This window comes from Pogona vitticeps, chromosome 12, assembly GCF_051106095.1.
Source record: "Pogona vitticeps strain Pit_001003342236 chromosome 12, PviZW2.1, whole genome shotgun sequence".
Classification (NCBI taxonomy): domain Eukaryota; kingdom Metazoa; phylum Chordata; class Lepidosauria; order Squamata; family Agamidae; genus Pogona; species Pogona vitticeps.
Genome location: NC_135794.1, coordinates 15,605,384 through 15,622,443, shown reverse-complemented (window position 1 = coordinate 15,622,443; position 17,060 = coordinate 15,605,384). Strand labels below are relative to the sequence as shown.

The window sequence follows — 17,060 nt, the reverse complement described above, 5'->3', positions numbered from 1 at the left end:
CCTTCTCCATGAAATTCATTAATTCATTCATTTCTACCTTGCCTTTCTCCTTAAAAGGACCCAGAAATTTTTAAAAAAACTTGTCAAGATTTTAAAGAGGAAAGTTGTGTCTGCATTAATTACCGGTATTTGTTCCAATGCTTTTTAGTGATCAACTAAGACTTCTGGGAAGTGCTACACTGGATGTGAGCGGAGGTTCCTTAGCTTAGACGCCAAACAGTGGTTCCCAGGAAACTCTGGCATTCAGCCAGATTTCCAGGGCAGGCATATGTCAACCAGTTCCAGAAGGTAAGAAATTTTGCAGGCAATTCTCTTGCCTGTAGCTTATTTCTATTTTAACTTTAGCAGTCAAATACATGTGTTCAATTCCTGCTGGACCTCTTCCTAACGTGCAGAGGCTTCTGTAATCAATAAGGAGAAGGCTGCTGTCCTTCAAGACTGTAGCCGTGTTTGCAATCCATCTTGCCTAAAAACAAAAACAGAAGATGAAACTCTGACTACCCACCCACCCACTGTGGGGGGCACAGTGTTCTGGCCCGAGGACTGCTTTCAAAGTGTTGTTTGCCAATGCCATTCTTAAGTTTCTGCTTTAGGAGCATGCCCTTTTCTTTTTGTCCTGCTGTTCACAGCCCTTTGAAATTTCTAAGGCTACCAAAGCATCCTTCACATCTAAGGAAGGTTTGCAGGGCTCATCCCTAGATAAACATTAAGATGGCTGGCTCATGTGCACATTCGGTTCTGTCTGTAGAGAGTTCTCATCTTCTTTGGGATTTGGCTTTACAACACGATGGTGTGAAATACCAGTTCTGAAACCTGTCCTCTGAGATTTTTTCATATCTAAAGGGGTCACAGCTTTTCAGTTGGCAAAAGACTCCTATTTCTGACCGTTGCCTCTTTTTGATTTGTCAAGCTCTGTTCTAGAAGCTAATTCAGGAATTTGCTTTTGTTGGCCACGTTCACAGTCCTTGCCAACTTCACGTGCCCAGTCATAGCATCAGAATGAAAACTCCACTCCTCTGAATCTTCACACATGAAATCACTTAGCTCTTCTGCTAGGAAGTGGAAGCTAACATTCATTCCACTGACTCTTTTCACTCCTCCTGGTTCTTTCGTTTTCTTTCAACAATTCTCCTCCTGCCTAAGTTGTTTATAACAAACTTTACTAAGTGACTAAGTAGTTTTTGCCCTCTCCAAGGACTAGTGCCTTGAAACTTAAACTATTCTTTATTTCCACACTTAAGACTCACTTCCCCTATGAATTATGGAAGATTTAACAAACTTTTAAAGCCCTCATTCAGTGTAGGCATAACACTTCTTTTATTTTTGCCATTCTGAAGCCCAGATTTAGCTGTTTTAAAATTATTACTCCTCAGAGGTTCTGGAATCCCATCATCTCTGTTTAGCTCAATCAACAATCTGAGGCACAGTTATAACTGCTTGTTTTCCTTTTATTTCTTTTTCTCTTTCCTCTTTCTTCCTCCAATTCCCTCTGTAGTTCGAGTTCCATCTCCTTTTCTCTGGGAATTAAGGTAGATTTAGGGCTTATCTACATGGGCTCATTTGAAGTGGGCTGGTGCAGCCTAAAAAGAGTCACTTGGAGCCGGATAGAGTTCTGGCATGCCATCTGGTGCCATCTTTCAATCCAAATGGCATACACACGTTAAGCAACCCTATTCGGGGTCGCTCTTTCTACTTTTGATTTCGCATAGATAGCCACTTCACTTTACTGGCAAAATAAACACTTCCTCTGCTCTGTGGAAGAACATAGGAAGTTAAAAAAATTCTTTACACTATATTAGAGTAGCACTGATGCACTATATTACTTTAAAAAAATGTAAATGGAAAAGTTCCTCCAAGAAGCAGGAGACAGGAAGGGGGATTCTTTTTTTCTTTTCCATGTGACTTTTCTTAAAGGTAGAGTTGAGAACCTGCCTGAATTCTAATCTACTGTTGATTGGTACTGCTAAAGCAACAACAACTAACTAACTAACTAACTAACTAACTAAATAAATAAATAAATAAATAAATAAATAAATAAATAAATGTGTGCTTATATACCACCCCATAGTGCTTAAAGCTTTCTCTGGGCAGTTTACAAGTTAATTATGCAGGCTACACATTGCCTCACCCCCCAGACTGGGTAGTCATTTTACCAACCTGGAAGGATAGAAGGCTGAATCAACCTTCAGCCGGCTACCCGGGATAAAACCCAGGGTCATGAGCACAGTTTTGGCTGTAGTGCAGCAGTTAAACCACTGCGCCACGAGGCTTCTGTGTCTCACCCTTGTTGTGTCCCACCCTTGGGGATCCAGATGTACTTGGACTACAACTCCCAGAAATCCTGACTGGCAGAGATAGTAGTGAAGGCCTCTGGGAGTTTTAGTCCCAGAGCATCTTGAGACCCAAGGTTGAGAACCCCTGCTCTGAACAGTAACATCTCAATGTCCACTACCCTTCCAGACAATTCCAATGAAATCAACCAATCACCATTAACCGCCCATCACCATGAGCATTCTGCCCGTGTTCATCCACAACAGAAGCATTCAAAATTGCTTATGCACATCTTAACATAAATAACTCTGCATAACTTTAAACATGCAGCCTCCAAATAGATGGAATGGCCAGATGGGTTTTTATCCAACTTCGTACTCAAGAACAATGGGAGAGGTGAAGCTAAGTTCAAGGTGCTGGGACAAACCTTCATTACATCAGTAAAAAGCTATGCATAAGATAAGTTTTTGAGTTCTCGAAAACTCTTTTATCGGGCAAAGACGGGATAAAACATGGCTCATGGAGGGCATCATACCTTTGCTAAACAAGCAAAATGGAATTAAAGAAAGCAGAAGGGTTTCTAAAGACCTTCTGCTGCAACCTGTCAGAAAAGGTCTGTGCACTTGCCAGGCCTGCGGGGGGGGGGGGAATGGGGCAACCCTGCTTTTTGTCTTCAGAGAAGGAAGAAATTATTAACTGGTCCCTTCAGCACCTCTGCCTCATGGGGAATCTTGACACCATTTTGCTTACTGGCAGCCTGGCTTCATGAGCCAAGGACATCTCCTCCTCAAGTTTGATCTACTTGCCTTCAGCTCAAGCTTTCTGCTATCTCCACTATGTGAAGAGAACGCAAAAGCTTTCCTTATTTGTACTTTGACTGGATCAACAAAAAGCTATTGCCCACCCTTGATTTTTGCTTCTACGTATGGATCAAATGGCCATCTTTTGTATCCAAACTCAATTCTGTGGATTAGTAAGCTTGTTAGTTGCAAATGACATGGAACAAGAAATATTGCCCATGCCTTTGACTTGCATGGGTTTTTGAAAGTATATGGCTGGAGTTGCCAAGTGAAGCATTTTGAAAATCACACAGCCTTAGTTTACCCACCATGGATTTGCCAAAACATTTTAACTTTTTGACTCTAGTCAGTCTAAGAAATACAGCCACAAATGCCTTCTTGTGTAAATGAACTCGAGATCACCTGCTTCAGGTGTGAAAAGTGGAGCAGTGGAGGGACTCCCAGCTTGTCCCAGTCCCCTCAATGCAAGCGTGGTTGTAATCAGGACAGGACAATGAGGGCTTTGCGCCAGGAAACCAAAATCTGGAGGGCACCAGAGTTTGCAGGAGAGTGTATTGGTGGGTGTTAGGAAAATAAATAGCAGATAAATACCTCCTAGCACAGCTTCCTGTTTTGAAAGCACGAACTTCCTCTTTCTTTTTGGGGAACACCACACTATCTTTTTTCTTTGGAGGGGTATGGTTGTGTCCCTGTATCAGTTCAGAGAGCATGGCAGATGATGATGCCTGCTCCAAATTACCTGGTTAAGATTCTGAATGCAAGGGTAGGAATCCTGTGTCCCTCCTCCAAGGGTAACCTCCCATCTGTTTTAGGTGTTTTTTTCAAGAGAGGACTCACCTCTGTTAGAGGTATGGTTCTCCTCTAAAACAAGATGCAGGGCCCCATGCCTCGTTTTAGCAAAAACTTTTATTTTGGGAAAACTGAAGTACTTTAAAAAAAAAAAAACAACAACTGAAACTAAGTGCTTGTATGGTTAATTCTTATTGAGGTTAGAGTGGCTGGCGTGGTTTCATACAATCCCTGGAACTGGAAAATGGCTTCTGGACCCCCAAATTTCCCCCACTCTGGTCTCGCAGTTTGTTACCTTTCTGTCTTTGGTTGAGGCCAAAATCTGTCCCTAAAGTTGCCTGCCTGCCTGCCTGCCTGCCACGCTGGTACATGGATATGTTGGAGATACTCACCAATGTCATAGATGTTCTTGTTAGCAGTTGACAAGGCTGGCGTGTCAGAGTAGGATGAGTCCCGGTGAACAGGAGATTTCATTTCCACGTAGCTGCTCTCAGAATGTTTGCATGTCAAGATGGGGGGGTCCTTGATGGTGGCGTAAGGGTTCTCGCTGCTGTTGATGGAACAGGTGCTGGAGCTGCAGGCCGATTCCTTCACGTAGTCTGCAAGACAAGAGCCCGCCCGGCTTCTTTAAGCACCAGTGCTACTGAACCTGGGGGCAGGGGGAGGGAAGGGTGGATGTCTAGCCCTCAGGGCGCACCGCACTGTGAACCCACCAGTTACGCCTCAGGTATGTCCGAACCACTGTCTCGCCAAACCATCTGCTCATCCAAACTCATTCGCAAGTCATTTCCTGAACATTCAGTAGGAAGAAAAACAGCCCTTCAGTGCTACAGCTTTCAGGGTTACAAGGGTCTCATTGCGATTGCACATTACATTACGTACACACAGCTACCCTGCCCCACATTTTTAAAGGAAAACCCCAGGTAAGAACACACACACACACCCATTCCCACCCCCAGTGTACCACCCTCCAAACAAGAAATCATGCACAATCCCTCCCCACGCCCAGAGAGTACTTTGCAAGCAAGCCAAGTTGGTATATCAGAGGTACTGCCCAAGGGCAGCTACGGGGGACTCTTCCACAGCACCCCCTGGAACAGCTTTTTGGAACTGGAACAACACATGCCAGAAACAAACCAAATAGCATTAGCGAGAAGACTTCCTGTTGCCTGGCATCGCATGATATTCTATGTATATCAATAGATATTTGCTCAAGGAAACGTTGGGGTTTCTTCATACATTTCCTTAAGATGATTTTGAAGATGATTGCTTGCTTGCTTGCCAACAGAGACATTGTCTATAATAGGTTAACATTCCCCTTTTGCATTGCTTTCTCCCCCACCTCACCCCACTTTTGAGCCCATTTAGTAGCGTTCTTTGAAATGTAAAAGAAACAAGTCTGAAGTTTGCCTCCCCTTCATTTCCTCATGTTACCCCAAGCGCTGTATGCGTTAAGAGAGATGCATCCACAATGCTCTTTCTAAAAGTACAATACATGATGCAATAATATAGGGAACATTCTTAAGCAAGTAGAAAGAAGTCAGAAGTCCTCCTGGCCTATGGCCAGTTAAAACAGCAAGACAAACATTTGATTGTTAGATAGGAAAACTTGGTCCCAGCTATTGACATCTTAAGAGGAATGGACCTGCTGACAGGGGTGGGGACGCGAGTTGCACAACTTGCTGTCAAGTCGGACTTAGGCCACACAGATGATTCAACTCGGGTTTTTCCAATGATTCCAACTTGACTTGCAATTCAGAACTCACCCACTTCCTCCCTCTTTTCTGGTGGAAAAAAAACTGGTTTTTAACAGGGACTCGAACTCGGGACCTGGAGAGCTGCCAGCATCCCTGGCTGCTGGTAAAAGAGGCTTACCTGTAATTTTATTACCTGGTTTTTGTTTGTCTCTGGTTTCTTAGTGGGCATCCAGAGAGAGATGTTACTGAAAATCCCATCAGAGGACAAGTACCGTATTTCCTTATCTTTTGAGACATCACCCCCCTTGAACGCCCCACCCTTTCCCTAACACTAGACCACTGGGTGTTCTTAGGGAAGAAGAGTGAGTCTCAGTCGCTGAACCTCCAGATGCTCTAGATTTCCATCCCTAGAAACCCCATCCAGAACGGCCAATTATACCAGATTCTGGGATTTGAACTCTGAAGCATCCGGAGGGCCAAAGGCTGAAGAGTTTGTATCTCAACAGTGGTACAAAAAGGCATGTGGTTTTCAGACATGGCTTTTGAGCACATTTCACATGTTTGTCTCTGGCTAGGCCTCTATGACTGTCCTCCTTCACTCTCAGAGTCCTTTAGTTAAACATAAGAATGTTTTAAGATTAATGTCTTAATTGGTTTCCAGTTCTGTTCTGCCTTGTTCCTCGTGGATTTTAATTAATCCTGAATAGTTTAAAAAGAAACAATGGTGAATTTGCTCCCCTGTGCCGTCATTCATCAAACTACTTGTTCCTTTGACCAACTGGTGTGTAGCAGAAGCTGCACCCACTTACTTCGCCATCTGAGAATGAAGCGCTAAACTACAAGTGAGAGAAGCGAGTCATTTTCTAAAACTGTCAGAGTCTATTTGATTCATTAAAAGCAGCCATGCAGAAGTCCTAGCTGGATTGGGACCAAAGATGGGAGAAGACGGATTAATCTCCCCATTTTATGTTAACATTTATCTCCTATCTGTCCTTCAAAGAGAGGATCCTATAGGCTGAAGTTCAAAATGCTGGAGTTATTGCAACCTTGCATGCTGCCTCTTGTAGATGTGGCTCGAAAGGACTTTTATGGGCTGGGGCGACTGTCAAATCTACCCAGCAGTAACCCAGTGTTCCTTCTTCTGATTCAAAGAGAGCTAACCTCCCCCCCATAAGAGGTTTCCCCCCCTTTCTCTTTTGTCTGCTGAGAGTCAATCAATCTGCTGGAAGCAGGTAATCTGTTAAGGCTTGTTGCTGAAAGTCATCCAATCAGTTGTGTTTGTCCCTTTTGCTGTTTTGTTTGTTCAACTGCAAATAAATGAAGTGTTTTTATTCTGTGTCTTCTCGAAGGCTGTTTTGATTCTTTCTCCAACTAATCTCTCAGAGTGGGATTGTAAATCTCAGTTAATGAGAAAAAAGGGGGTGGAATACTCTTGGGAATTTGAAGCTAATTCTGCTCTGTGAACACCTGCAATTGTGCTGAGCAAAACTCTCATACCTGCATTTGGGATGCAGGTTTTAAGAAATAAAAATAGAATCAAGGTTGTCTCTCTCTTTCTCTCTGTGATGGCAGTAGCTGTGTAGGGAGACTTTAACCCAATCCTCTGAAACTGCATTAGTTTCCTCCTAATGACATTACATGCACCTGAAAACATCTGCATGCATTTCATATCAATGCAATACAATCTTTATTATATGGTCACAGACCTGGTAAGCATTTAATATCAGGAGCTGTTTGGCCCCAGACTGGTGGCTTTTCAGGGAGGCTTCCCACATGAACCCCTGACCACCTTTTGTCCACCACTTTTTCGTTCTCTTGTTTGAGCACCATCTAAATTTTATTGGTTAATTGCTATACAGGTTTTGAATAGTTTTATTTTTATCTTGTTTTGTTTTGTTTATTACTGTAAACCGCCCATAGTAGTGCTTCAGCACTAATGGGGAACGGTATTTAGTAAATTAAAAAAAAGAGAGAAGTAGATAGGCAGGCAGACAGACAGACAGATAGACAGACAGACAACTGGCCAAAGGTCATCCAGGGCAGTGGATGTAGCAAGGAAAGGAAGGGAGATTTAAGTTGGCAATCTAAGCACAAGGAGAGAGACGCAGAGACATTTTTACATGATGGAAATTAGGTAATGCGCTCAGTCAACTTCCTGCGCAGTCATACATGTGCTTCTGCTTTCTATTTCAAGCATGAATTAAAAGGCAACTCCTCCCCCTATTATTTGCTGTTTGTCAACCGATAAATGCTTCTATTTGACCCCCTTTGTCTTACAGGGAATGTATTCGCTGAATGTGCGAATGTATTCGCTGAAAGTGCTCAAAGTCCTGTTTGCATGTTGTTTTTGGAGTGGGAGTTAAATCAGCGGTTTGTTTTTCTGCTTCCACCATGAGCTTACACTGTTTGGAAGGATTTGGTGGTGGTGGTGGTAGGATTAGTTTGAATGAAATTGGGGAATGGGCTGGTGGATTTCACCAAGGAACCTAGCATGTCTCAACATGGGCTGCGCTGGCTAGGGCTCTCAACTGAGAGTAAGAACAACGTCCCCCTGCCCCATTAGGGTAAATCTTTTCCTTGTTCAGCCTGATCACCTGAACAGCTCAGAGGAGGAAGTACCAATGAAGGAGACCAAGGAAAGAAGCTTGCAATGAGCCAAGCTGCCCAAGCACCCGGAAGTCATGCCTTATTTGAAACAGGTTATTTATAAAGGCAAGTCCCAAGGCACAGCTTTGCTATGAAATATAAGCCAACTAGGATGCACAGCAGGACAATTTCAGCTTCCATGGTCAGATTGCAAAATTGTTTTTAAATCTTTTGCCTATTTTCAAAGAGGACTTTCAGTTCCACAGAGGAAGGGGGAGCCAGCCACAGGCAGGGAATTATCTGCACACAGAGAAATACAAGGACACAGCTTCGTATCAAGTTGGGCCACTGAGCCAGGGAACCCAGGAAGGCCAATGCTGACTGAGAGCACCTTCTTACAATCCTCCCCGGTTTTGGAATGTCTGAGACCTTTTTATGAAAGGGCTGCCAGGCTCCGGTGTGTGCTATGAAGGTGCCCGGATTTTGCTGCTGCTCCTGTAAGTAAGCCTAAGTTGGAGAAGCAGCTGGAGGGAGCCCCCCCCCCCCAGGCAGGCCGGAAATGTAACCAGTAAGTAAAGAAATAATGAAAATCTGAGTGATCTTTAAAATCAAGGGTTTTGTCTCAAACTCTTATCCAAATAACAAAGCAACAGTTTAACACTAGTCTACCCTATTCCATAGACTTGATGTAATTAAGTATTACTTTCTCTGACATATTTTCAACAACCTTGCCATACAGAGCAGCATCTTTAAAACGGGAATTGAGATGAAGAGTGACTTGCCCAAGGCTACTGATGAGTCTGTAGCAGAGATGGGATTCAAACCCACATCTGCCCGATCTGAATTTTGGCGGTGCTTCCGCTGGCTCTCTTTAAAAGAGAATTCAATTGTCCACAGCTTACTAAGAGGAAAGCCAAGTCATTTCAGGAAGAATAATAGAACAGTGGTAAATGATCCTGGTGGAACTTGATGTGTGAAAGCTCTGGAGCATACAGAGAGTTCCATTGACAATTAAGCGCCTTCCAGACATGTGGACTGGCTAGCTCACCTCTCCCGCCAGGCCCAGACTGGCTGCTATGGGGTCACTTGCCGGCATCAGATACTATACCTTTGAAGCCTTTTTCCATAATGTATGTGTTCTGACGTCTATTCATTCCACAAGCACCTGCACAAAAATAATATACAATGGGAAAATGCATAAATATTTTTATGCAGACGGGACGGTGCAGCAGAAAGACTTCCCCCTCCACTCACCGTGATCTTGAGCCAGCGGGCTAAGTTTGTGGGATGAGGGGCAAGCCCAACCCACCGTGCTGGCCAGAGCAAGGGGTGGTGGCGGGTGACTACGTTGGACTGTCTTGCTGTTTTTCCGTGAAGAGCAAATGGCTTGTGGATAGGAAGACGTCACAGAAGCTACTTAATGCCACAGGCTGCCAGAAAGAACTTACTTGGCACCCCACTGCCTCGTTCTTTTTGAAGAGGTGCTTTTGAAACAACCTGCACGGACCCTACATGGGTCATCGTTCATACAACTGGCAACTGACCCTTGGTCCCGATGGGCTGAAATTAGGCCCATTTCTAGGCAACACACAGGAATTTACTCTCACGTGGGTGAGGAACCGAGGTCTCAAAATCTCTGGGTTTATTTTGGAACGAGCATTTCTAATCCTTGCAGGTTGGTAAACACCAGACCAACTCCTGGGGGGATCTTAGAGCCACAGGCTCGAAGGCCTTGTGGGCAAAACAAAAGCCGCTTCAGGTGTGACAGGTGTGGGTCAAAGAGAGGAGAGGCTCTCAAGCATTTGCATCTTTCCATGAGGGGGAAGTGCAAAAGTTCTATTTCAGAGAACAGAGTCAGTGACTGTATGGCATGGTGTTTCCTGTAGTCCTTACACCCTTGCCACATTTTTAAAGCCACCCTAAGCCTTGGCTTCATAGTCTTGAGGGTTAGACATCCGTCCCTTATGAGTATTTTAAGGTGAATGGATTACGCAAGACAAGATAGGTAATTTTGCTTTGTATAGAAAAGTTGTCACAGATACTAGCCCTTGATGGTCGACCAGTTTTGTGACTATATGATCTGGAATAATGACAGAACGAACTGGTGGATAGCTCAGTGGTTTAGGTTTCTGGCTAAAGAGCTGGAGGTTGGGACTTTGATTCCCCACAGTGCCTTCCTGACAGGATCTGGCCTTGATGATCCACAGGGTCTCTTCCAGCTCTGCAGTTCTAAGAATGATATATCACCCATTCAAGGTCATCAAGCGACAAGATCCCGTTAGCTATTATTGAAAGCATAAGGGCAATGGCATAAACTGCAGTAGCAAATTGCCACTAATGAACTAGTTGCTTCTCGCATCCCTTGTTGAGCAGCCATGCTCGTGGCTGGTGTACCATGAGGGTCACGAAGCAGTGCCTGATTTAGCTGGGAGCCATTTGCTGCTACAATTTACACCACGGTGTTAGGTCAGAGTCATTAACCAACAAGATTCTAGCCAATGGCAGATCAAATCTTTCCAGGGGAAGAAAGGACACAGGTAGCACATCTCACCAAATTCAATGGCAAAACTCCTACTGAGGTTGTACCACTTTAAAGAGGGACACAGCATCTTTGTGGATGGGCAGCTGTTTCATGCTCACTTCCCCCATGGCTGGAACTCCTTATTAAGAAGAACTACTATCAGGGTAGAAAGAAATATCTTAAATGGAGGCCACAGATTAGTGAGCAGTTTCACTGTGTAGCCATGAATGTACCTCTTCAGCACACCTTTCAAAGCATATCATTTGTGGCCATGAAGGTTGTTTTAAAATAAAATGCCTTATTGGATGATTTACGGTCGGTGCACCTTTGCAAATGGGTGGCTCTAATGCCCCAGCCCTTACATGCTCTTTGAAAGGGTCCAATCCTGGATCAGACTTCCATGGACGTGGTGGGGCTTTGCTGACAAACGGTCCCACCAGCTTTTCCCCTCTCCTGCATGGCGGCTCACTATACCCTGCACTGGCCTCCACTTCTTTGCGACGTACTTCCCAATGTCCTGCATCTCCTTAACCCCTGAAGAGCTGTGCTCCTTCTAGCCAGCCAAGAAACCACTCTGCCCTTCTGACGGATGTCCCTTTCACCCAACATTCCCCCCACCACCGACCTTTTCTCCTTCAACTGACACCACATTCTGTGGAGGGCAGTGATGTTCTTTATTCTTGAAACCATTTTGTACAACATGCCCACTCAATGGCCCCACTCGGCTCCAATTCTGCAGGCATCAGTCACTGGGGTTGAGCAACGCCTGGGGACTGGCAGATGCAGATTTTTGTATAACCAGGCTCAGCCTCAGATCCAGTCAATATGGCCACTAGCTGATATCTGATAAAGAAAGGTCATGGGGTTCTGGGGCAGCCAAGTGCAGGTAAGGGTTTCTCTAGGATGGGCTAACCTCTGGCTGCTGGAGCCAGCACTAATTCTTAAGCTGTCCCTCTATATACATCGTGTTGCTGAGCGATGGTGACCTTCTTGAACCAAGAGGCCATAAATGCAGAAAGAAAACAAAACTGTAAATCTTGCCTTCTGCATGTAACAGCAGGTACAGCATAGCAGACCTGAGGCACCACTCAGAGGTCGCGAGTGGGAATACCAAAATATTGTCCATGCAGACGCCTGTCGAGATGCTCAAACCCAATGATCCAGGTGGAAAGGGCTTCCACATGAAGACAAGGTGGTCCCGCATTAGCTGCAGGGCAATGCAAGGCAGAGGGTTCACTTGGATTCATGTTCTCCTTGTGAGCTTCCCAGATGTCACAGTGGTTTTTATGTATGGCTGAACAACAATTCTGTAGCAACCCAAGAGGTGATTCTAAACAGACAGGCCTTTTCTGCTACTGCAATGGGCAAAATTAGGTCATAGAATCATAAAATCGTGAAATTAGAAGGGGGCTATAAGGCCATTGAGTCCAACCCCTTGCTCAAAGCAGGACTACAAATCAAAGGGTATTTGTTAGGTGATTGTTGAAATTTCTCTTGAATGCCTCCAGTTGACCACTCAACACCTCTCAAGATAATTGGTTCCATTGTCGTACTGCTCTAACAATTAGGAGGTTTTTCCTGATATTCCATCAAAATCTGGCTTCCTTTAACTTAAGCCCATTGTTGCATGTCCCGCACTTTGGGATGATGGAGAACAGATCCTGCCCTTCCTCTGTATGACAGCCTTTCAAATATTTGAAAAACACGATCATATTCTCCCCTTAGTCTTCTTTTATCAATTGTCAGTTTTGCTTTCTCCAGCATTTGCTTTTCTAAAGGCCCTGGTTCTTTCTGTGCTTTAAAAAAATCAGCAATGTTTGTAAAAAAATAAACTGTTCACTCAGTTGGCTTGGTCATATTAAGTAGGCAGACCTATTCACAGTATGTGGGGGACTATGTTATACCTGCCTGCCATATCTACCTTAAAGACAAGGCACCTCTCGAAAATGACAGGTAGCTACCCTTATCCAGCTCGAACATGACTGAATACATAGGCGTTCTACCCTAGCCTCTTAAAAATAAAATACTTGGCCTGGATGTATGGATCTGTCTGTTTCCATTTCTTTGATGATACTCAGATTTAAAAAAAAAAGACCCTAAAACTAAAGCAGTTCTTTCCATTCTGAATACGAGAAATTTGTGAATATTATAAACTTCTTCCATGAAATGAACTGAAACTAATTTCTTCTCCTTCCTTTGTGGCTCCCTGTAGGCTCTGAATTTAAGGAACTCATAATTTAATATGCTAGCAAGACATGCTTCTCTCTCAATCCAACCTCTTTCCTACAAGAGTATAGAGAAGACAATACACAGAGAGAGAGAGATGCCTCTGCTCTCTTGCTTGATTTCTGTGCTGCCTACGAACAGGCCACAATGCCATTTCAGCCTTGCTGTTGTTGTTCTGTGCTGTCAAGTTGCCTCCAATGTATGGCAACCCTATGAATGAGCGATTTCCAAAATATCCTGTCCTCGACAGCTCTGCTCAGCAATTGCAACCTCAAGCTCATAGACTCCTTCAATCCATCTTGTATTTGGTCTTCCCCTTTTCCTGCTGCCTTCAGTCTTTCCTAGCATTATTGTCTTTTCCAGAGAGAGAGAGAGAGAGAGAGAGAGAGAGAGAGAGAGAGAGAGAGAGAGAGAGAGAGACAGATAGATAGATAGATAGATAGATAGAGAGAGAGAGAGAGAGAGAGAGAGAGAGAGAGAAGAACTACTCAGCCTTTGTAGATCCCAAGGAGTAATGCAGGATAGGTTGTTCAAGCTGATGTACAATTACAATGGGAAAAGAAAACCAAAAGCAAGTGTGCTGAAATAAGAAACGACCAAAACTCCAACTCACAACAACACCCTTAAAACTTGGATTTCACCTCTTAGTCCCGGGAGAGTGAATTCCTTCAATGGAAGGAGCCTGCAGGGGTTTCTCTTGTGCCAATGAAGCCCAAGTAAACATCCCAAGGAGAGGTGGAAGGGATACAGAGTTCTGGTTCTCAGAATGAAATACATGGGGCTGGGATGTGGGGAAACCAAGACCGAAGCATACAGAAATGAACACCATAGAACCAAAAAGCACTTGAAGTGAAGTAGCTGATGGTCAGGACACCACTTGTCCCATACTTATTTCCAGCTGCAGCTATTTTTGGAAGGCTCCTTCCCCCCCCCAACAGAACCTTCATGTATATTTCAGAACGGGCAGCTGCGTGTGCTTGCCCAACTCTGTCCACTCTGCATGGTGTCTATTACAATGCAAGCACACCAACGAGGATGGTTTGTTTTAATTCTCTGCACAATGCTTAGTCAGTTTTAGGGCTGTGATAATGACGAATAGAATCAGGAACCAGCCCATGTCTTTCTAGGCAACTTGAAGAGTGCTTACACAACAGATGTTAAGTGCTCCACGATCAATTATGTGGGCTAGGATCTGTAATTATGTGACTGAAAACATTAACACCTGCTCTGTTAAGACTGAAAACACATAGTACTACTACTTCTTCTTCTGTTGTTCTGTAATGTTTATATTCTGTCAGCACAGTGCTGTTTGCTACTACTCAGTCTAGAAGGGTCTCTTAAGAACATAAGAAGAGCCCTGCTGGATCAGGCCAAGGGCCCATCTAGTCCAGCTTCCTGTATCTCACAAGTAGCCCCACCAGATGCCTCTGGGAGAACATGAGACAATGAGAGACCTGCTCCTGGTACCCCTTCCCTGCATCTGGCATTTTGAAATACAGTGGTGCCTCGCATAGCAAAACATCGCTGTACGGATCAAAAAAAGCCATTTGTGTTCCAAATTGGCAGAAAACTCACCGTACAGCGATGTTTTCCGGGTCCGGCAGCCATTTTCACGCCCTCAGTAAGCGAGGGGAGGGCGCAAAAACGCTGTGTGCAGCCATTTTGGCCGCAGCGAGATGCGGATCAGCTGTTCGGCGGGTCCAAAATGGCCACCGGAACACCCGAAATGGCCACGCACAGCGTTTTCGCACCCTCCCCTCACTTACCAAGGGCGCAAAAATGTTGTCCGTGGCCATTTTGGGTGTTCCGGCGGATATTTTTGACCCGCTGAACAGCTGATCCACGGGTCGCAAAGCAAAGGTCGGTAAGTGAAACACTTACCACTCTTCGCTATGCAAATTTCGCCCATTGGGGCCGACGCGATGCCTTCGCATTAGTGATCCTGGAGAAGGGATCGCTATGTGAATTCATCGCTGTACGGGGCGCTCGTTAAGCGAGGCACCACTGTACCTTCTTTTTAAGCCTGGAGATTGTACATCCCCATCATGTCTTGTAACCTGCAGTGGGCTTTTCCTCCAAGAATCTGTCCAATCCCCTTTTAAAGGCATCTAGGTCAGATGCCATCACCACATGCTGTGGCAAGGGGTTCCACAAACTAACAAGACGCTGGGTCAAGAAATATTTTCTTTTGTCTGTTCTCACTCTCCCAACACTCATTTTGAGTGGATATCCCCTGGTTCTGGTATTGTCTGAGAGGGAAAAGAGCTTCCCTCTATCCACTTTATCCATCCCCTGCATAATTTTATCTTAAGACAAATGATGCTGCAGCATCATCTTTGTGACAAAACAAACATTAAAATAAAGGAAAGATAGGCAAGAATCAGAAAAATTGTGATTAATTTTGTTTTGTGACTCACCAAAGTCAACGAATCATGAATTACGGATTTATGATTTTTTCTGACGAACTGACGAACTGATTTGTCAACTCATTTTTTAAAATTTAAAACCCTATAAAATAGCTCCCAAAGCACCTAGAGACACCAACTTTGCAGGAAAGCTTCCTCTCACTCAAGATTGGTGAAGTTTGGGTTTCAGATGTCCGAGTTATATACCTACAAGGAGGGCCTCCCAGAACTGTGTCCCCCTCCCGGTTCCTAGACACACCAAAGTAACTGAGACGCTTCTACTGATTTTCCTCTACAACCCCTCCAAGTTTGGTGAAGATTGTGTTTCAGACATATAAGTTATAAACCCACAAATTGCCCCCCCCGAAAAGTACCTTTATCAGCTGGCTTGAGGAAACCCAATCTTTACCACACATGGAGGGATTGTAAAGGAAAGTCAGTAGAAGCTTCTCAGTGATTTTGGCATCTCTAGGTGCCTGGGGAGGAACTTTCTTGGGGGGGGTCGCTTTGTGGGTGTATAACTTGGACATCAGGGACCCAATCATCACCTTTCTTGGAAGGTTTGTAGAGGAGAGTCAGAGGATGCTTCCCTGAAATTATGGCGTCTCCAGGTGTCTGGGAGGCCATTTTATAGCCAGACAAATCAACAAATCAAAAATAGCTAACAATTCATTGTTTCAGATTCATCGGGGGGGGCATTGATTCATATGAATACAAACTGATGAATTAGCAATATTTTAATGAATGTGGTGATTTGTTTTTTTTAAATTCGTGTCCATCTCTAAAATAAAGCCAATTAAGACACCTGTTTGATAAAGAGTCCTCAAAAACACTTTCCCCCGGTTTTACTATGAACAATCTCTTCTCCAAAGATAGCTATAGAATTAACAATTGTTTTAAAAAAGCAACTACCCAGAAAAAGATTCTTTTTTTTTTTTTGTTGGAGAAGGGAGATTCACATGTTTGAGTTTTTACTAATAAAATAGCTGGAACACAGATGACAGGGAACACATTTATGAGGGTCTTTGATTCTGGAGTAGGAATTGTTACAATCTACTTCAAATAATTAAATTTACTGACCTAGATCATTCAGATAGCTGTACGCTCTCCAGTCTGCAGAATCTCTGTCAAGGATTTTGTTACTGAGCTGTTCAAAGAGTTATGACAGCAATGAGTTAATGTGAAACCAACCAAAGAGCCCCACAAATAAATGCTGAGAATGCAAAAATGTCAGGTGGGTGCAGGCTACTTCTTCTCAATACAGTTGGTTAAACTCACTGGGATATTCTCAGACTAGAGGAGGGAAAAGTTCAGAAGGGAAGGTCATCAAGTGGACTAAATCAGAGCATGCTGGGGTTCAGGGTGGGGAGAGTCACATTTTTCTCTCTACAGCAAGCAAGCTTCGAATGCTTATGAAGATGGCTTGCGAACTAGATAAAAACTCTCTTTGGCACAATCCAGAACAACACCACAGAGGAAAAGTGGCACCACCGTCGTGACAAGTGACAGATCACCGTACAGTCTAATTAGAGAGGGAGGTCTGTTTCATCAACACAGTGGACAAGTATTCTCCCAATTCAAGGAAATACAACAATAATTCTGGAGGAGGAGAAGGTGACAGAGCCCTCTGGCAAAGACCCAAAAGAGTTTCTGAAGATAGCTATGGAATGCTTTCATCCATTTTAAAACTGCTGGAGATTTAAGGGGTTGCTTTGTGGAAACAATGGGGGCCAGCCCAGAGGAAGCCCAGAGGTAGCTGTGGGAC

The 17,060-nt window shown here is 44.1% G+C and overlaps 1 protein-coding gene across 11 annotated transcripts in view; it reads right to left on the bottom strand.

Moving 5' to 3' along the window:
• The window catches only part of MEGF11 (multiple EGF like domains 11), a 474,775-nt gene that overhangs the window by 5,024 nt on the left and 452,691 nt on the right, over nt 1–17,060 (bottom strand). For 4 of the 11 annotated variants that reach the window (XM_078380886.1, XM_072981780.2, XM_078380887.1 and 1 more), the window contains 3 exons: nt 16,376–16,442; nt 9,252–9,308; nt 4,253–4,459 (listed from right to left, as the gene is read on the bottom strand). In XM_078380886.1, coding sequence (XP_078237012.1) covers nt 4,253–4,459; nt 9,252–9,308; nt 16,376–16,442 — 331 coding nt within the window. Of the gene's footprint in view, nt 1–4,252; nt 4,460–4,573; nt 4,651–9,251; nt 9,309–16,375; nt 16,443–17,060 lie in introns of all 11 variants that reach the window. The other 7 variants (XM_078380890.1, XM_072981783.2, XR_013538901.1 and 4 more) reach the window with 6 other exon arrangements.